Source organism: Parasteatoda tepidariorum, chromosome 8 (genome assembly GCF_982258835.1).
Source record: "Parasteatoda tepidariorum strain Cologne lab strain chromosome 8, Ptep-v5.0, whole genome shotgun sequence".
In the NCBI taxonomy this organism is placed as follows: Eukaryota; Metazoa; Arthropoda; class Arachnida; order Araneae; family Theridiidae; genus Parasteatoda; species Parasteatoda tepidariorum.
In genome coordinates this window covers 94383809-94406606 of record NC_141762.1, presented here as the reverse complement: position 1 = coordinate 94406606, position 22798 = coordinate 94383809, and the positions used below count along the sequence as shown (strand labels likewise).

At 28.9% G+C, this 22798-nt stretch overlaps 1 protein-coding gene, 1 long non-coding RNA gene and 1 other non-coding gene across 4 annotated transcripts; all 3 read right to left on the bottom strand.

The window, feature by feature from the left end:
* Nucleotides 1-452: 452 nt before the first annotated feature.
* LOC147806553 (uncharacterized) lies at nucleotides 453-22282 on the bottom strand. 2 transcript variants are annotated; one of them, XR_015435957.1, is made up of 3 exons: nucleotides 21886-22282; nucleotides 19445-19541; nucleotides 453-725 (listed from the first exon to the last, which is right to left on the bottom strand). It is a non-coding gene; the product is annotated as an uncharacterized LOC147806553 (long non-coding RNA). The 2 variants fall into 2 exon arrangements; XR_015435958.1 differs by lacking the exon at nucleotides 453-725 and adding an exon at nucleotides 734-1256.
* LOC107453981 (uncharacterized) lies at nucleotides 6186-10871 on the bottom strand. The gene is made up of 2 exons (XR_001585404.4): nucleotides 10192-10871; nucleotides 6186-8817 (listed from the first exon to the last, which is right to left on the bottom strand). It is a non-coding gene; the product is annotated as an uncharacterized LOC107453981 (transcript).
* On the bottom strand, nucleotides 16446-19438 carry LOC107453980 (uncharacterized). The gene has a single exon (XM_087169441.1). The coding sequence runs from the start codon at nucleotides 18843-18845 to the stop codon at nucleotides 17859-17861; it is 987 nt and encodes a 328-aa protein (XP_087025567.1). The 5' UTR covers nucleotides 18846-19438; the 3' UTR covers nucleotides 16446-17858.
* Nucleotides 22283-22798: the final 516 nt, after the last annotated feature.

Here is a 22798-nt window from a genome sequence, read left to right as displayed (position 1 = left end):
TTAAGCATCATAACAACTAAGTTTTTTCAATATGGGTAGAAGCATGAACCTTCAAGTTAGATTTTTGTGCATAACATTTTCCACATTCGCTACAAGAGTACGGTTTTTCACCAGTGTGAAGACGAAGGTGATGTGTTAAGGTAGAATTTGCAGTAAAACTTTTATTACATATGCTGCAGGAAAATGGTTTTTCACCAGTATGAAGGAGATAATGTGAACGCAAATGAGATGTTGAAGTAAAACTTTTACTACATATGGTGCAAGCGTTAGGTTTCTCCCCAGTATGGACAAGCCTATGCCGACTTAGATTTTTTTTACACGGAAAACTTTTGTTGCATATTTCACAGACAAAAGGTTTATCACCAGTATGAACAAGAATATGCTGAGCTAGATAGCATTTTCTGTAAAAACTTTTATTGCACACGTGACAGGAAAATAGTTTTTTACCAGTATGGATAAGAACATGTTGATTGAATTGAAACTTGTGGCAAAAACTTTTGCTGCATACATCACAAGAAAAAGGTTTTTCACCAGTATGACTCATATAATGAGTTCTAAGCTGAATCTTCTGCAAAAAGCTTTTGTTACACATGACACAAGAAAACGGTTTTACGCCAGAGTGAATCAAAATGTGACGTGTGAGAGAGACGTTCTGAGTAAAACTTTTGTTACAGATGTGACACGAAAATGATTTTTCCATAGCTACAATGAGCTAGATGACTGTCCTATAGACATGTAAAAAAAAATAAACATGTTAGCAAGCTGTTACATAGGATATACGTAAAATATTTCAAATGCGATTAAAAATATTTCAAATAGTTCACAACAATAGTTTCTTAATGAAACAAGTGTTACTTTAAGCATAGGTTTAAATTTTACCTTGAATTAAAATATATTCCGCGCCTGTATAGATTTTTTTCCATTGAAATAAACTATGACATAACAGTACTCAATTTATCTACAATAAGTATAAGCTTTGAAATGCGATGTATAAAGATTAATTAAAGTTATTACTGCATATTACTCCATCTTGTTCAATAATTCTAAATATCTAAACATATCATGAATTTTTATATGCACATCCATGCTTTTTAATAAAATGAATAATCTTTGGTGCTTAAGACAAGCCTGAATATTCTTTCAACAAAGCAACAGCATTTGATTTATAGCAAACTTAAAAAATGTACGAAAAACTGGTTCACTGGACAGGATATTTTAATGATGTCTGTTAATTCTGAAGGATCATCCATTAGAATCTATAAGTAAGGAAAAAAAGAATAAACTATAGCTAATATTTATAAAATTGAAACGAATAAATCTAAATTCCTTACAATTTTTAAATCCCATAGCTTGACTTTAACATTGAATATTTTTTCAACACTCAAATTTGAAATATTTTTCATAATCGCTGTCTCTCCGACATAAACATTTTGTTCATATATATTTCGTATATATATATATTTTAAAATCCACTAAGTTTTTGTATTGCTGAAAGGATGGTTAGCCACCAGGAATAAAAATACCAATATAATTTTAGAGGAAAACTTATCTTGAAATTTTAAGTTCTTTCTTTTCTAAAGGGCAAGATTTACCATTTAATGAATCTAAGCAACCAGCTGATTATTAACATAATCAAAGATATGTATGATAACAGCAAAGCATGTATAGAAGTAAATGGAGAATTAACTGAATTCTTTTTAGTAAAAACTGGCGTGAGACAGGGATGTGTTTTATCGGGATTTTTATTTATACTGGTGATAGACTGGATTATGCGAAACAGCTTGAAAGATGAAAAAAGAGGAATAAGGTGGAATTTCACAACTACTTTAGAAGACCTTGATTTTGCTGATGACATCGTACTTATTTCATCCAAATGTGCAGACCTTCAACTTAAAAGAGACAAATTCAACAAATATTCAAATAGTGTAGGTTTATTCATGAACAAGAAGAAAACTAAAGTAATGAGAATAAATCAAAAGAAAAATGACAAAATTAAAATCGAAAATCACGAAATAGATGACATAGAGTCATTTAGCTATTTAGGTTCTATTGTAGATAAAAAAGGTGGAAGTAGCGAAGATATTAGACAGAGAATAATCAAAGCAAGAACATGTTTTAAGGGATTACATAAATTTTGGAGAGAGTCAAATATTGAAATAAAGACAAAAATAGTTGTTTACAAAGCTATTGTTAGAGCAGTACTATTATATGGCGCAGAAACCTGGAAACAGACTAAGATCGAAATACAAAAATTAGAAACCTTTCAAAACAAATGTTTAAGATTTATTTTTAAAATTTTCTGGCCTTACAAAGTATCAAATCAAAATCTATTAAAGAAAGCTAAAATAAAAACAATCGAAGATGAAATTAAAAAACGAAGATGGAGCTGGCTCGGACATATCCTTAGAATGCCCAAAGAAAAAATTTCATCTGTTGCGCTTACATGGGCCCCTGATGGTAAGAGAACAAGAGGAAGACCCAGACTTACCATCCAGCGCATGTTTTTGGGCGAATTAAAAGAATGTGGAATATCTGGCTGGGAGGAAGCAAGATCTATTGCTAAAGACAGGAGGCGTTGGAGGGATATGCTGGAGGCCTTAAGTGCCCAAGGCACGTAGAGGATAAGTAAGTAAGTAAGTAAGCAACCAGCTTGAGATAACAAAGAGAAAGGGTAGAAAACTCAACCTTGAATTTTTTTTTAAATAAAAAAGTTTATGTATGTGTATCACAGTTGGCAAGGTTTAGGACAGAATGGATTAATCCCCGGTTTAAACCGTCCTGTCCAAAACCCCTATTATTCAAATTATGTCACAATTTCAAGAAAAATATTGTGAAAAAATAAAAGGTTGATTTTTGAACAAGAAACAAAATGAAGAAACGTTTTTGTTTTATTAAAAAAGTTTATTATCATTTTTAATATTGCATTATTTATCCTTATGCAATAACATAATTTATCAGTATTAAAAGCATATTTATTCATATTTAAAGGATAATGTTTTCACTTTTGTTGTTCAATAAATTGTGGAGCATAAAAAGTTCTAAATCTTTTCCTCTAATATTGTATTGTTTTCTTTTAAAATGTTGTTGTAGTTTATTTACGTCGCGCTAGGGCATGCGACTACTATTGGCGACGGTCTGGGAAACATGCCTGAGGATTATCCAAAGACATGGCCATCACAATTTTGATCCTCTGCTGCAGAGGGGATGGTATCCCCGCTACGGTAGCCAGAGGACCTGCGCTCGAAGTCGAGCACTTTACGATAGAACGGTCTTACGAGCACCAATACCGCACACCTTTGGTCCTTTCGTAGACTGATCCAAGTTGTCACCCACCCGCACACTGACCACAGTCAGTGATGCTTGACTTCGGTGTTCCAGTAGGTACCGTGTCTTAACCATCAGTCCACTGCGAGATTTTTCTTTAGCAAGTTGAAGCAAATTGCATAAAAAGTATCAAATATTTATCAATATATGTAATTATAATGTGTACAATGGTTACACATATAGAATTTTTACCTTTTACCAATGTTCAAAGTTTTGGTCACTGTAAGACAGAAAACCCACGTGTCCTGTCCAAAAAACTAGTTTAGGACGTCCAAAACCCCAACCCTGGTGTGTGTATATATATATATATATATACAGTGGTGGCCCAAAGTGTTGACATTTTTTGAAAGTTTCATGTTAATTACCTTTAATTTGATACATAAACGTTTGTATTTTAGTGAAAATTAATATATTCTACAAACACACAAAGTTGAAAAACATGAAACTTTCAAAAAATGTCCGCACTTTTGGTCACCACTGTATATATATATTCTGCCTAAGGATGCCAATTGAGGTTTTGCACACTTTTTTATTCGGTTAACTTCTCCCGTTTAACTCAACTAGATTTAAATTGTTCAGGTTCATTACTGGTCAGTTGGAGATTGTGTACCCAAGTCATAACTCTTGATGGTTACATCAAAAAATTATGATGGATTATGTAGATTTCAGTGTGATTCATGATGGTTCAACATCATTTTCTGGTCACCATTCTCCAACACTTTCCATTATGTGTTCATGGTCTTTGATATAACAACAAACTTCCATCATTCCATGATGGAAAATGCTACTTTAATACTATGATGGTTTACCATCAAGAGAAGTTTGACTCTCATGGACCAATCCACGATGGTTTAATGCGAATTCTTGTGAGTTGTCAGGAATATACCATCAAAACAATTAGGCTTTTTTTAATGTTGAACCTTCATAAATCAGTCCAAATTCCTACATTAAGATGATGGTTGTCCATGACCGTTCCAACATTTGATTTCTAAGATACTATAAAGGAAATTTGTGATCGCTCAGCATGAACAAACCATCAAAACAAGTTGCGGACCATCATAAATCAGTCTGAATTCCTACATTGAGGTGATGGTTACTTATATTAGCTAGCATCAAAAAGTATAACGGTTCATGATAGAATCAATGATGGTTGCTATGAAGATAATGTTGGTCAATCAATGGAAAACCACCGTCGTCAAAAATTTTGATTTGGTTATGCAAAGGTGATAGAACAAAAAGAGGAGCAAATTTTTTTATTATGAGGGACTACTGCATATTGATTTTACTAATCAACATCGTTAAAAAAATACTATTAGTAGTTTAAAAAAATACTATTAGATAAAAAAAATTCTATTGATATCATCACAACAATAACAAAAAATAAGTAACATTTTCATTTCATTCTTTTATACCTGTTCAAAAAATAGAATTTTTAAAATTCAATTAACACAGTTTTCAGTAACTTATAACAAAAATATTATTTAATAAACAAATAATAAGTTATAAATAAAATATTTTATATCTTTAATGAAAAATGTCTTATAAAATTTTGCATAATTTAGCTCTGTTACCTTCGAAAAATATAGAAGGCAAATTAATTTACATAATTTATATTAAATTTAGAGAATTTCTTTAATATAAAAGGTACAGTAAACAAACAAAAAAAAAAGCCGGACCACTTTGAATAATTTTTATTCCCTAATGATCAGATTTACGTGTTCAAGGAGTCGATCCTTATGGCTCAAGGGGTTGATCTCAAATATGCTAATTAATAAGTGCAGACAATATTTTAAGTTACGAATACAGGCACAAAAACGTACTTTCTCTGAATAAACATAACTTTTTCGACGGATTTAGATTTTTGACCCCCAAAATATTGGGGGTAGCTTAGTTGCAATCTAGGAAATATGGTCCTAATAGTTTGGTCAGGAAAGAGCTCCAAAGTTTGAACCCCTTAATGTTAATTATACTTTTCGAGTATTTCGCTATATCTCGAGAATTTAGGCGAATTAAAAAAAAAATTACACTCAATTATAAAATTTGTTTATCCAAAGATAATTCCGTGCAAAAACTAACTTTTAATAAATATTTATTATTATTTTAATTAAGAATGGTAGAAAAATTTTTGAATTGTAAGATATACAATTTTAGTTTTGCAGAATGTAATTTTACATGGCAAAATACAAAATGTGAGCGATATCGGTGGAATAGTTCCTAGAAAATTACAAAAAAAAACAAAAAAAACGAAAAAAATTATGATGAAAATCGAAAGAGAAATGTCTGAAAAACAGGGTTGTAAAATGACAACCACTTCTAGGCAGGATAAATATTTTGAATGTTATTTAACATTTCAATAAAAATTTTGTTACCGGAAAAAAGTCATTTATCATTTATGAGAGACTTCATTGTAGGGAAACTCTACTGCATTTAGTCAATATTTTAAAAGCAAATTAGTCCAATCGTTTTTTTCAGCAACATGATAAAAAAAAAAAAATTTCTTTTTTAAGAAATTGTATATAGTGAACCATTGTTTAAAGTGGAGATATTGCTGAATAAGTAAATGGTTCCCTATAGTTGGAGTACTTTTTTTTCTTTTTTTTTTTGAATAAATAGATCTGATTTTCCAACAAATTTGCACTTATCGGCGATTCATTACCAGAGCCATTTGGTTTGGATTCCGTTTTTCTTCTTTCACTTCTAGCCCCAGTTTTTCACATGGTAATCTATCCCTATGAAAATCAGCCAATAAAAAATTTAATCATTATTTACTCTTTATATTATTTAATTTTTATTTACTTTTGACTTGCGTCAAAGAGTACTTAAGATTGGTTGTATTATAATGAAACAATAAAGACACGGAATAAAAAATAAAATTGACTTTTTATTTCAAAGTAAAGAATTTAATACAATATACAAAAACACAAAATGTTTCGCAATTTTGAACTGTCAGAAAAGCATTTTTTTCTGTAATTTTCAGTAAAAATAAATTTTATAACATATAAAAATACTAAAACTTAATAAATGACACATTGAAATTAAGTGTCTTAATATATGTGTACATTTTACTGTATACATAAAACATGTGTTTATTTTAATATTGTAAACCATTGCTTCCCAACTATCGGTAGGCAAATTATTATTTGTGTTACATATATTATAAATTTTATTTATATTTAAACATGGTTAGAATAAAATTTTTCACTCGAAAGAATCTGAATGATCACAAACTGTTCAAAAATTGCTTAGGTGCTGAAATATTGCATGCGTAAAAATTATGCCGATAGTCCAAATTACTAACTAATTGGTCTACGATAAAACACTGAAATATTTTACCAGTCTCTCGTGTAAATCGGGTTGAGAAATACTGTTGTAAATAACCAGCTTTTCAAACTTAGTTTAAACAGGGTTGCCACTCAAATCTGGGGAAAAAATTCCCTGTATATATTATGCACAATATATTAAGAGGGAAAACACAATCACTGTGCTCTTGACATGAGCTGTATTGGGCTAACTAAACTAGTTATAATTGATGAAAAAAACTCGGAGAAAAAAAAAGCAGCTGAACATACTTAAAACAAAGATTGCTATTGTAAATGAACTAGCTTGATATGGATGAAATACCATCTTTAAATATCCAATTAAAATTTGGTAACCACTTTGAGTGGTTATCATTTTTTATAAGACGAAAAATTCCCTGTAATTTTCCAGTTTTTAAAGAAAAATTCAAAATTCCCTGCATTTTCCCTGCTACTTTAGCTGATTTCTCAAGTCCCTGTATTTTCCATTTTATTCTTATTTCTGTGGCAGAATTGCAGCGACATTGTCGCAGAATGTTACTGAGTTTTTGCAGATTCAAAGATTTTTCATTTAGGAAGGGGAAAATTTTAGTTTTTCTTTCTGTATAATTTCTCGAAATTTATTTATTTTTCTTAATAGAATTTTTTTTCAAACATGACTTTCTTGCGCATCAAAGAGGAAAGAAATAATCATGATTTTGCTATTCTCATTCAAGAATTTTTTGAAAAATTGGTAATAACTGGCTTCAGCTAAAATTTCAAATTAATAATATAAAATAAAAAAAATTCAGAAATCACGAAAGTTTAAAAGATAGTTCGGTTTAGAAAGGATGTTCTTTCTTTTATTTTATTTTTTTATTTTAAAGAACACCATATTTTACATAACACTTATTTGAGTATCTCTTTTTTTAAAGAGTCCTATTCGAGTGATTCGTGATCTTTATTTAGGGAGTTCTGAAAGGATTATACGATTTTTTATTTATGTAATTTATTATTGTTTAATTTATTTACTTATTTTAATTTGCGTAATGATTTACAAATTTCAAAATTTCCTTTTTCCACCTACAAAATGCGAGAATATCATCTATAATATTAGAATTAAAAAAATATTAATTTTAGAATTTAAAATTTTTATAAATTTTTATTCTATACTTTCTTCTGTAAACACAACATTTCTGTTACTTTAAATTAGTCATCAGGGTGCGTAGTCAAATTTTTTAACAAAAAATAAGCACTTTTCAAGCACTCAAAAATATTTCTAAGCACTTCAAAAAATATAATTAGGCTGGGTAGGCAAGTTTTTGACAATTGACGGTTTTAACCATCATGTCAAAAAAAAAAACTTTTGACATATTTTATGATAATTGTCAAAAATCGTAAAATTTTGAATCATGTAAAAGGAATCTTTTTTCATACATTACGAACCGACCGTACGCCGAAATAGATTGGGGTTGTATTAATTGTGAAAATGTAGTGTCTTTTTGTATAATTCATAGCAAAAATCGACATGGTAAAGGAATAATCGCATTTTTGGAAAAGGGAAAATTAAGCACTTTTTAAAAACACTCAATGAAAAAAAAAGCACCTTTAATCACGTTTTTAAAATGCTATGCATCCTGGTAATTGTTACAATTAAAAGAATCTTAAAGGTAAATATTACTGCCAGGGAAATTTGTGGCAGAAAGTGCGAAAAAATTCTGCCACGGGGCTGTGGAGTGGCAACCCTGTTAAATGAAAATTATTACATTTAAAAAGATATGAACATAAAATTTAAAGTATATGAATATAATTTACATGTATGCTTTATTTAAGACCACCAATTCCAAACCGGATTTCATTTTCAAATTGCTGGGCAGTCAAAGTACCATCAATAGATTCACAGTTTGGATTAAAAACTGAATAAGCACTTAATTCATCCGATGAACGTCTAGTCTTGCGAAAGTTTGTGAATATGACATAGAAAGCAGATATAACAAAAAATACGGCCCCGAATTCTAAAGTAATAAACAATGCCATTAAAAGACACCATAGAATTATTTTTAACCCAATAATTGTAAACTTTAAATAATCAGTATCTTTGACATCATCTGTAGAATCAGTGTCGTCATCTATCAAAGGTTTTGAACTAGAATCTTCAGTTTTTTTCACCATTTTTGAGCTTTTTCTCGAAGACATGGAAGTATTTTCGAATCTGATTCTAAAAATTAAGGTGAGTTCATTTTTAGTATACTTATTAAGAATTAAATGTTTTAGATACTAAGAAATTTTTATAACGATAATAATAAAATTAACACTTAAACAATTATTACAATTAATCTAATCAATCAAAAATTATTACAATTAACTGAAAAATTCCAATTATAAAGCAATTTTAATGAGAAATTTAAGTTTATAAACCAAAAAATAATAATTAGCTTTCTAATTCTTGACCTTTTCTTTAAGTTATTTTTCAACATGTTAGGCACATACCAATTCAAGAAACATCATTAACACAAGATTTGCACTCCAATCAGTTTAAATACACACAGTCAAACTATGACGCCACAAACTCAAAGTGGGAAACTAAAAAATTTATGATATCAAAAATTCAGGAACAATTTCCACAAAATATTTACTGTACTGGCATTTTAAAAAATTGTATAACATGCATTGGAAGGGAAATGGAGAAAGCTTAAGGAGAAAAAAACATGGCTACTTTAAATAATATCAATATTTTTGCCTCTTCATTTAATTTTGAGTTTTGTTACAGTTTTCTTTAAGTTATTTTTCAACAAGTTAGGCACATACCAACTCAAGAAACATCATTAACACAAGATTTGCTCACGAATCAGTTTAAATATACACAGTCAAACCTTGACATCACAAACTCGAAGGGAGAAACAAAAAAAATTTGTGATATCAAAAATTCAGTAACAATTTCTAATTCAGTAAAAAATTTTAAAAGTGTGTTTATATATACATGGACTCTATTTACAATATAAACTTTTAATTGCAAATAAAGTCAATAATACAAGCATGAAAAAAACACGTAATTTTAAACAGCTGATATTGAAATTTATTATTGTTTATATCTTGATAGGTATTCTAGGATAATTTTTTCTGAGTAATTCTAAGTCTACAAACTTCAAATCTGTCATAAGTTAGATGCCTGTATTAACAATTTAACGTTACATAGAATATATAAAATTATGTATGCAGGTGGTATAAAAAGAATTAAGTAGAGACTTTCCGTAAATTTTCTTAGTGCGAAAAATTATTATCCAATATTTTCATACTTCCTTATGATATTTGACTTTCAATTTCAGTATTTTATTGTAATCTCATTAATATATATATAAAAAATTAACAAACAAAAATTTAAAAATAACAAACCATTAGAAAACTGTTTTGCCAACCAACACCATTTGCACTATAAAGAGTTTAAAAAGTTACACTTTTTAATAAAATGAAAATTAAGCAAATTTTCATGGCAGATTTAAGCAAATGACTAGCAAAGAATGACGTGTATACCACAGTCATTTAACATAAAATGGAATCTATGTAAAAAAAATATTTAAAAAAAAGAATTTACCTTCAAATTTCTAATCTAATTCAGAACAGTAAGGACAGTCTTTCTAAAGCCATTTTCTTACATAGAATTCTTAAGGATTAACAAATTTTATAAAGCAAAGATGCAATCACGGAATTAAAGCTATTTACACTTTTGTTTACTTTAACTTGAAATACTTCCGGTGACTTATTTTTGTCTGACAAAAAACTCGATTCACGATCGCGACGCTCGATACGCCATCTAGAGAGAAGACCGGTTCCATGGCTTAACCCTTCCATTTCCTGATCCTCAGCTGTTTAGGAATGGAACAATGTGCAAAAAAAGTAATAAATAACTTTTTATCTACTGATCGGATCTTCACGTTCTGGGATTCAAACTTAATGGCTCGAGGGGATAATCTCAAATATGCTAATTATAAGCACAATCGATAAATATTATATTTAAAGTTATATTACATTATTAATATTATTTTAAGTTGCGAAATCAGACACAAAAATGCATTTTCTCCAAATAAACATACTTTTTTCTTGGCGGATTCAGATTTCTGATCCACAAACTATGTAGCCACAATCTGGAAAATATAGTCTCTCAATAGTTTGATCAAGAGAGAGCTCAGAAAATTGTACTCCTTAATGTTAATTTTATTTTTTGCGTATTTCACTATATCTCGAAAACTATTTAAGCAAATCAAACAACTTTTTCACACAATTATAAAATTCATTTATCCTAAGATAATTCCATATTATTTTATTCAATAATATTTATTATTTTATTTAATAATAATCGAAAATTTTTGAATTGTAAGGTACAGTTTTTTGCATCATTTTAAAGAACATCATTTTGCTCGGCAAAATACAAAATTTGAGCAAAATCGTTTGAATAGTTTAATGAGAAATTGAATTTCAAAAACGTCAGTTATTTAAAATTCGATTACTCAGGAACTATTCAACCGATTTTGCTCAAATTTTGTATTTTGCCTTGTAAATTATATTCTTTAAAATGATACAAAAATTTGTGTACCTAACAATTCAAAATTTTTCAACCAATGTTAAATAAAATAATAAAAATTTTTAAATATTTACTGAAAATTGATTTTTGCAAGGAATTATCTTTGGATAAATGAATTTTATAATTGTGTGCAAAATTTTTTCAATTCACTGCTCTCAAGTTCATAGGAACAAGCAAGCAGCTGCACTACGACGAAGTGGGAATATCATTGCAGCAGAGGAACTGTCACCTGAACATGTCACGCATGCAAGAAGATGAACTGTCATTTGAACATCTTTTCTCCTGTCCTGCCAGTTTGACCATCCTGTTACAGATTAGTGACTGTCCACAAGATCTTTATTCGGATATCTGACTTGATATTGCTGAAGTAATGTATAGGTCTTTCGGTCCTATATAGTGTCTTATTGATTTATTCTCCATGTCAATAACACGACAACCAACCAACAGGAAGAATGTTTCTCCACATGATATTTTTCAGTATCGCTATGACTGAACATGCTGTTAGTTAAATCAGTATTTCTTGCATAATTTTTATTACAAATAGTAAAAGAATAAGGTTTCTTACCTGTATGGGAAAATCTACGGGTAGTTAAACTACCCTTGATGTAAAACATTTCTTACATATATTACAAGAATAGGGTTTTACACCAGTATGAACGAGGTTGTGCTTATTTAAATCCTCTTTTTCATGAAAAACTCTTACTACGTAAATTACAAGAAAAAGGCTGTTCACCAGGATGAACAACATAGTGTCAATTTAAATCACTGGTTGTTGAAAAACCTTTGTTATATATATTACAAGAGTGAGATTTTTCGGCCAGTATGCAGAAGGGTTATGTTTGGTTAAATCACTACAGTAAAAAAAAAAATAAATAAATAAAAACTGAGCTGTGTCGTGTGAAATGGGAGTTTTCATAAAAAGTCTTCTCTTACATACGGATGGTGTTTACGACAAAAATGACAACAACCTCGAGCTCTTGACTTGCTCTACTTCCGGTTAAAAAGTATACAGCTGCTTGTTCTGCAAGGCGATATTTTCAAACATAATTTTGATTTTTCAAATTCAGAAAAATTGTCGTCTGGTTTGAAGAATTAGAAATTATCGTTTCAGGATATAAATATCCACACTCAGTTACTGGAGTGTCTATTTTGCGGAAGCAAAAGCTACAGCTCATTCTACGAGGCGACATTTTCAAACAGATCATTTGGTTTTTAATTAAAGAAATAATTCATTTGATTTCTGAGCTCAAATCAGCTGTATTTCATAAGATATTAATGATATTAAGTAATTCTGATGAGGTTGAAGTGAAAATTTGTTTTAGTTATGTATAGATGTATTGTTATAAAAGTTGACATGGTTGCTAGATTTAGAAAAAACTCGCTTTTTTGGCCGTTCTGATTTAGCCTCTTTTTACTAGTTTATCACTTTTTGTTCTTGTTGCAAGCCGTACATCATCGTACGTTAGTGTTGGCATATTCTTCGAGCAGCGAGATTAAGTTAATTTAAAAATTAACATTTAGGTTTAAATTTTTATGTTGATATAGAAGGGTTTTATAACGATTCTTTTCTTCAAATAACAATTCCTATGCCTTGAAATGTTAGGTATTCAAATGACGATTCTTTTTTTAAACACAAATAATAAATCAGGTAGCAAATACACTTATACAAGAAATACTACTCAAGACTGTCTCAAAACACAACGAGCAAGTTGTGTGCCAAATGGCTTCAAAATACACCGGAAATGGTAACCCGGAAGCATAGGCAGTAAAGAGCTTTCAGCGCATGTTAGACAAAAAATTTAAAAATAATGTAATTTACTATTTTTTACGTAAATACTTACTTTAATCAAACAGAATGAGAAAAAAAATCTATTTTCATGAAATAATTTAAATTTTGAGTTTTAATGCTCATGTGAATCTCTATGATTTATTTTAAACAAGATTCATAAAATAGCGGTTGTCCATTAGAACGAACTACTAGAATTAAACTCAGACCACCATGAAATGGCAAACAGTGGTCCCCATGAACCAGTAATTGATATAAAAGAACTTTTAATTTTACTGTAATGATATTTTGGTTTTTAATTTTCAGATTCCTGTTTTGGTCTGTTCGATTGTTATAAAATAAAGCATATTTCATCCTAAATTAGAAATTTACACATTCTTTTTGAAATAGATTTTAATTTAAAATAAATTTCTTATTAAATAAAACAAAAAATCTAATAGAGACAAGTATAAGAACAAGTGAATGACTCAATTTTTCCTACTTCTACTCCTATTTAAATGATAAATATAAAATTTTAAATTATATATAATTGCATTCCTTGAAAAATATATACTTATATTCCTTAAAAAAATTGATGTAAGGAAATTTAATGTTGAACCATAATATCACTAAAAATATTTGAAATAAAACCAATCATTACTAACTCCATATCCTAATTAATTTTAAAATTAGTTGAATAACATACAGAATGAGCTAAGAACCGATGCTTCTCTTAATTGATATTTTATCATGATAAATGTAGATTATTCTTGTTACCAAGAATCTACAAATCCTGTGCTATATTGTTAACAAAATTAAGAGCACAATGTCAGATACTTTAATTAACTTTAATAGAAAAGAAAAAAACTGGTAGTCTTTTCCATTATATTGACACTGGGGATACTTCATTTATTGTTTTGCATCTGTATTAGAAAAGACAGCACATGGCTACAAAAACAATAATTTTAATTCCATAACACGCTGGCTAATATAAATTCTGCATTTTCATAAATCCCTGTAGATTAAATTATAACTAATAGTATAAAAGGAAATAAGGTGCTATTCAATTTTCAGTTTATTTTTAGAATTTTTTTTCTATTATCAACATAAAGAAATTTGCGTGGTATATTTTAATTCTGATTTATGATTTCTAAATACTTTCAAAACACAATTTTTATGCAAAAAAAAAAATTAAAAATTATTCAATTTATTTAATAAAAAAAATTTAAATTACGTATAACATTTTTTTTTCAGGCTGCATTATTTATAATCATGCTTGAAGCTAATAATAAATGATGAAATTTTATTCTTAATTAAATCAATAACCTTTATCATTTTAATGTAGTGCAGTTCATTTGAGATTTTCAGTCATTTTCACCATGTCATTATGTATATATATATATATATATATATATATATATATATATATATATATATATATATATATATATATATATATATATATATATATATATATATATATATATATATATATATATATATATGTTGACATATATGCATATAATGTATATATGTCAACATATACATATATAATGACATGGTGAAAATGACTGAAAATCTGAAATGGGCTGCATTACATTAAAATAATATATATATATATATATATATATATATATATATATATATATATATATATATATATATATATATATATATATATATATATATATATATATATATATATATATGTAGTATCTAAAATACTAGCTTTATAAAATTAAAAGAATCTTTTGAGACTAAACTCAAAAAGAATTATATCCATCTGCAGATAAGCTTATCTGGTTTCTGAGAACATTAAATTTCTCTTTCACGTACTTAATTTAGCCCTTCGCGTATATACTAAGCTCCGTTGAATAGCGATGAAATCTTTATTTATAAAATGAATCCACCCCGCCCCGCGCAATAAAAAATCGTAACGAAGCCGAATTCCTATAAAAATCAAGACGTGTTGAGATATTAGTTCATCTCCATCTGGTCTGAAGATGTTCCAGACGCCGGTTCTAACATCTGGGTTATATAGATCACATGACATGAACATATGTTACGTTAAAGAAGGTACACTTATATTTTGGAAATGAAATGGTAAAGATGTGTCCCGGAGCCTCTGCTCCGTTTGTATATAATTTGTAAATAGATTTCCTTATCCTTTATTCAATAAATTCACAGAAAATGCATTATGTTGTCATCCTTATACAAAGGATATTAAAAATATTAAAATATGACTGCGAAAATTGGAATCAACAAAATAATGATTCATGAATGAAAGCGACTGCTAAAGAGTTTACGAGGAAAATAGAGGAGGAGCACTACATATATATATATATATATATATATATATATATATATATATATATATATATATATATATATATATATATATATATATATATATATATATACGAGGGTTGTCCATAAAATAAGGTTCCCAACGAATTTCAATGAAAAACATGTTTATTGGCATTGAATAATACATGTTTGGAAAGCTTAGACTTCCCTCTTTTTTTCGGCATAATCGCTGTTTAGATCAATGCATTTTTACATGCGGTGTACCATCTTCTTTATGCCTGAGTCGTAGAACTCTGCCGCCGCTCCGCGAAGATAGCTTAAAACCGACAGAATTTGCTTAAACTTCTTCGGCTTTGGCGAGCATGGATGCTTCCACTAACGGGATTGTTCTTTTGTTTCCGGTGTCATGTAGTGAACCCAGGTCTCGTCCCCAGTGACAACAGAGTCCAAAAATTCCTTGCCATCGGTTTCGTAGGCATGAAGAAATTCGCAGGCGGCTTCCACACGTTGCCGTTTGTTGTCATAGTCATCCGTCCGCATTTTCGGGACCCACCTTGCCCAAACCTTGGCATATCCTAAGCGGTTTCTCAGAATGTTGTGAATGCAGGACTTACTGACAACAGGGATCATCTCGCTGAGGTCCCGAACCTTCACCCTTCGATCTTTCAGCATTGCTTCTTCCACTTTCGCAATCGCTTTGTCCGAAAACGATGGCCGACCAGAATGTTGTTCGGCATGGACGTCTATAATTCTTTCCGTCTTTGAATTCTCTGCACCATTTGCGCACAGTTTGCACACTCATACACTCTTCCCCGTACGCCTCACAGAGTTGGGAATGAATGTCCACCGGAGGAACGTTTTTTGCACTCAAAAACAAATCACAGAGAGTAATTCGCACCTGGCGTGAGAAACAAATGGAAGCTTTATCTTTCACGGCTACCAAGACAAGAATAAACGTTGTAGATACCTCGCCGGGGCGGGAACTGGGGCAAAGGGAGCTAAGTTACACGCCAGTCTCAACAAATCCCGCTTAACAGCGTTCCTAGCATCCGCAGCTCCTTGGGAACCTTATTTTATGGACAACCCTCGTATATATATATATATATATATATATATATATATATATATATATATATATATATATATATATATATATATATATATATATATATATATATATATTACTTGAAAAAGTGTTTTATATTTTTTGTTTCTTCATATTAAAACTTGTATTGATTTAATGAGAAGGAAAAAAGCAAGAAATGTTTATTTCATAAATTGTTTGGCACTGATGCTATACATATTGTCAAATAATGACATTAAATAATGCAGAAGCATGAAACTTTTATATACATTGACAAAAAAATAAAGACTCACTCTTATACATACATTATTAATACACTATTAAGTTTTAAATTTTTATTTGCATGTTATGTGGAACTGTAAACTGATCTAAAAGCATATTCAAAATCTTCAGTTATTCTTTTTTTTTAAATCAACAAGTTTTATCAATAAATATAGAGCTAAAGCAGAGATTTTTTTTGATTTTTTATCAAAGATACTAATTAATAAATACAAAGAACTTTTATGAAATACTTTCAACAGTTTAGTTACTTTAATAAAAAATAAAAAAAACATTATTTAAACTTTTATTTTTAAAAGACATAAAAAATAAAAAAATTTAAACCGAAAAAATTTTTTTTTTTCCAACTGTGATCAAACTATGGTACTGTAGTTACATGGAAAAACAGAAGAAAGCTATTTATTTAGACTAAGGTTGGGATTTCGGACGTCCTAAACTTATTTTAAGCAGGACACGTTGGTCTTACTGTCTTAAACTGACTAAAATTGTCCTAAACTGACTAAAACTGTCTTAAAGTGTCCAAAACCTTCAACTTTGGTAAAAGGTAAAAATTCTACAGGTGTAACCTTTGTACACATAATAATTACATATATTAATAAATATTTTATATTTTTTATACAATTTGCTTTAACTTATTAAAGGAAAATAATATAATATACATACAATATGATAGGAAAATATTTATAAGTTTTGAAGCTCCACATTTCATTGAACTACAAAATTGAATACCTTATCCTTTAAATATGAATAAATATTCTTGTAATACTGATAAATTATGTTTTTGCATATGGATAAATAATGCAATATTAAAAATAATCATAAACTTTTTTTAATAATACAAAAACTTGTTTTCATTTTGTTTCTTGTTCAAAAATTAACCTTGTATTTTCCCCACTATTTTTTTTAAACTGTGACATAATTTTAATAAAAAGGTTTTGGACAGGATGCTTTAACCCGTGGATTAATCCATTCTGTCCAAAACCTTGCCAACTCTGATCTAGACTGAAATGTTAAATTCTTCATATTTTGTATATTTCATATAGATCATAGAAATGCTAGAACAAAAAAAACTGTCTTTAAACTCCATAATAGACTAAAAGATATAGTTTTTAATTTTATGTTTGACCACTTTACCTTTTTTGACACAATACTACAAAAATATTTAGTTTTTAGTCAGTATGGATCACCTTATTTTTACTAAAATAACTATTGCTTTAGTTATTTTAAAATTTATTTTAAAATTTTTTAGCCAATATGCTTCAATTTGTGTTTAACTAAATCACTATTTCTTGAAAAACTCTTATTACACATATTACACGAATGAGGTTTTTCACTAGTATGGACCCATTTGTGCTTAGTTAAATCAGTATTTCTTAAAAAACTCTTATTACACATATTACAAGAATAAGGCTTTTCACCAGTATGTTTCAATTTGTGCCGCATTAAATCAGCTTTTCTTTGAAAATTCTTATTACATTCATTGCAAAAATGTGGTTTCTTACCGGTATGGATTGCAAGGTGAGCATTTAAATAACATTTTCGGGAAAAACTCTTATTACATTTAACACAAGCATAAGGTTTTTCGCCAGTATGAACAAGGTAGTGTGTACGCAAATAACATTTTCGAGAAAAACTCTTATTGCATATAACACACAGGTAAGGTTTTTCGCTATTATGAACAGATTGGTGTCTAGCTAAAAGAGACTTTTGTGAAAAACTCTTACTGCATATACTACAAGAGAAAGGCTTTTCGCTAGAATGGATAAGACTGTGTTGAGTTAAGAAGCTAGGTGTAGAAAATACTTTATCACAAACAGTGCAAGAATGTTTTTCACCAGTATGAGAGATTTGATGTCTTTTCAAATTACTTTTTTGAACAAAACTCTTGAGACATATAGGACAGGAATAAGGTTTGTTGCCAGTGTGGACAAAATTATGAAGAGTTAGGTGACCTTTTTGTGAAAAACTCTTGCTACAAATATTACAAGAATAAAGTTTTTCACCGGTATGAACAAGAATATGAGCAATTAAATTATATCTTCGCAGAAAACTCTTGCTACATACATTGCAAGAATAAGGTCTCTTGCCAGTATGAATGATTTTGTGTTTCCTTAGAAGAGAGTTTTTAGAAAAACTCTTGTTACATACATTACAAGAATAAGAATCTGCACTAGTTGCAACTGAACAGTTACTGGCTACAGGAAAATTATTCACAGAAGTTTCAGAAGACATGATACTCCTATAATGGTATTTTTACTAAGTCAGGAATACACACTAGTAGTTGGTCAAACCACTTTAGGAAAGCAAAAAGGATTAAGACCTATGACTTTAGCAATTAATTATTGATTCTTTTTAAATTCTCTATTTTAATGTTATGCAGTGATGCAAGCAGCACTTAAAAACATAGAGAGCGGTAATAAAACTACTAAATTTTATTTCTTCTCAAGTTAAATAACACATTCTTAACTATCAAAAAACACTTATGACAGTTAGGTAAGTATTTCGAGATCTATATCATGCCATCTATATTTTTAAAATTAACTGTTAATTTTAAAATTTTAGTTTTCACAAATAAAATAGCCACTATTTTTTTATATTTTTTGGTGCAGCTTGCACTCCTGGTTATGTATAAATATTAGCCCTATTTTTAGAGGAAAAAAATGGATAAAAAATTTTTTAAACAAGTTTTAATTTAAGACCCATAAACTTTACTTTTGATAATAAATTTGCAACACATAAATCATTAAAATGTAAAATATGTCACAATTTTAGTGCCATATTAAAAAAACATGTAGAAATAATGAAGAGTGCATTATAAAATTTTTACTGACTGTGATTTGAACAGCACTTCTCTCTTTATTTTACAAAAAAACTGCTTGAATAATCAAAGCTCAAAATCTCTAATGAAACCAAGAAATGTTTTGTAACCTAAAAAAGAAAAGGAAAAGTTATAATGGTGTAAAACTAATCTAGCAAAGCGAACATGTAGACTAAAAAAATAATAATAATAATAAATAATAATGAAGGTAAATATTTTTAGTATTTTTCAGTTATATGAGCGTAAGTAAATTGATTTCTTTTTATTAATGTCCATCTTATTTCAAGTTTAAAAAATAATCTTATTAACTTACGCCTGGCAATCTGAATGTTACTCATAAGATATTTCTGATGGTTTTGATACCTATATGATTATTACCTATATGAAAAAAATCTATCTTTAACCTTCTTAAATTGATATAAATCAATGCAATCACGGGGGTCTATCAGAAATTTTGTGAAAGGTCCTGTTTTTGTGAAATTGTGAAAAAATTACTCACATTCTTTGAACCAGGGTCCTGCTTTTATGAATTTGTGCAAATAAGGTCTGGTTATTGCAAAAAAACTTTTTCAAGGAGTTTTTAAATTGTAAATAGATACAAGATTATGCTCAGCACTGTAAAATTATAATTAAATTTTCAAAAATAAACAGCAATTGCTGCTTCCAAATTAGAGATGCAACATACAAATATTTGGTATTTAGCCTATACTGCTGAAAGCAGAATATTTATTTCGGACGAATAAAGGAAGAAGCGTCTGCCGAAGACAAAACTTAGTTAGTTTACATCTGTCTTTCCCCCCCACCTTCCTCGGAAGGATTTATTCGATTAACAAAACAATAATGAAGATAAACAAATTTGTGAAGAATCCGATTAAAAGAAAAATCATTTTGTGAAGGGTCTGTTTTTACGTTAAAATATTTTGAGAAGGGTCCATTTTTATGAAAAGATATTTTGTGAAGGGTTCGTTAACAGACCCAAATTTCTCCTAAACAGACCCCTGATTCAGAAACAAAATTTAAAGAAATAAAAACTTTTAAATATCATTAGACATTAACACATAATAAACTTAATTGTTGAATCAAGAAATGAAGAAAGATTACCAAAACATCAAGCATTCATTTGAAGAGGATTTTTCTCTTTTCACTGCGGTGTAACAAATAGTGATTACTATAGAGACTCTACTTTAGGGATGTAACAAATAGCCATTTGCCCAAATAGCAACATTTTTTTCTTTTTAAATATCAATAATAAATAATATTTTTATATAGAAATAAGTTTGGTAATTATTAAAAAATAATCAAAACTTTGCTGTATCATTGGTATGGGGTAAAGGGGAAAAAAATCAGTAGAAGTATTTAAGATAATAACTCTAATCAGATATTAAGATAATTAGACATATTAAAAAAAGTAATAGCAATTTTAAAAAAATTAAAGTTGGAAAAAAGAGAAAAATAATATTTTCCAGAAGAAAAAAAATATCCATTAACATTAAAAGAGGTAATCTATTAAAATTTCTGCCAAAAAAAACATTGTCGAAAAATAATTTTCCAAATAAAACTTTGTTGAATGTTCAGCAAAAGGACTGAATAGGTTGAATAGTGGACGGGGGGGTATTTCTGTATTGTGATCTGTCACGCCAACTACATGCCAGCCATGGTGCCAAATAAATTTTAAACTTGCAATTTTTAAAAAAAAGAAAAACGTGTAGATGTTTACCTGCGGGTGGCTACAAGGTATGCCTTTAGAGTTGGCCTCTTTTCGTGATGTTTTTCATCAAAATGTTTTTTTTTAGCTTCTTGCGGATCACTGACTGAAAGTTGCCAAGACTTGGTGATTTTTCTGCCACAGATCACAGTACTAAAATTTTCCCAGTGGTCGAAAACTCTCTGCATCCCTGCTCAATATGTTTTTCTCTTTAAATTGTACATTTAAAATTATTTTGGAGCGTTGAGCTTATAGTTGGCATAATAATCACAGTATGGAAATATCCCCAAATAAAAAAACATTTGGGGAGGAATTTATGCAAATTTTGTTCGACTCACGTCACCTTACAATGTAAGTTGGCACAGTGTAGTGATTTAATAGTACATAAGTAACTATAAAATAAATGTAAAAGTACTGAATTAAAATTTTAAAAAAATCTTACTATTTATACCTACTGCAACCAAATTAAACAAGCTCAAAAATTTCAATTATGATTTAAAAAGTTACTAAAATTTAATTTGAATACTGAATTATAACGAAATTTGAATAAAAAGTATAAAAATATTAAAATAATTCTGTACTGTAAAAATAATCAATTACTTTAAAAGAAAAACAGTCAGTAAAAATAGCCTGATTCCTGTCATATGCAAACATACACTTCAAGAATTGTTTTGGCGGAAGGGTTTAAATTTAAACATGATTTAATGTTGTATCACACATTTTCAAAAATTAAAAAACACCCAACTTACTTCAAGTAGATTGATAATTTCTAACTTGGTAAAAGTAAGAAACGAAAGATCAATATTATGTATTTTTCAAGAGCGTGTCATTTTGATTAATTTACAACGAGGAGATTTTGTTGCTGTAAGCTTTATGCATTACAAAATAAAATTTTACAAAAAAATGCAGGCTTCTTTGATAGTATTGAATATAAGTTCTATGCTTTCCTATTTATGTAGCATTACTGTTTAATTTTACACAACAATGTATTAAAAACAGACGAAGCATTTTCTTGAAACTGCCATCCCATTTTCTGAAGAGAAATTCGAGTTTGATAAACAGAAACCATTCGATTTAATTGTAGATTATGGAAAAGAGCGGCAATCTTTCTTCATTAGCTTATAGCTTCCATTCGATTTAATAAGCAAGCAACAATCCAAGAGAAACATATGGTTAACAGTTAAACTCCTCTCAAAATAATCAGGACCACAGCGCTCATATACGCCATCTGGGGAGAAGACCGGTTCCATGTTTTTCCTTTTTCTCAGTTGTGTTGGAATGTATTACGATATTTTCCCTATTCTTATTATTTTTCATATTTAATTGTCAATATAGTTTTTTTTTTTCACTTCCATATAGTTTCGTAACTTTAAAAAGTTTTTAATCTATTTGAAAATCGAGGTTTTCATTGATTTTCCTCAAAAGCTTTCACTCTTTTTGAGAATATGAAATGTCAACAAATTAAACATGTGTTCTCGAATTTTTCCAAAAGCATATAATCCTTATTTATATGCAGTGATATCAAAAAAATAAAAAAATTAGAAGTGTGCATGTTCTTCATCTAGATAGTTTTGTACAAATAGGTATTTTGTGCAAATATCTAGGTATTGGCGATTGAAATTAGCTACAGGTGGCGTAGAGCAGAACTCTCTACCCATGGCA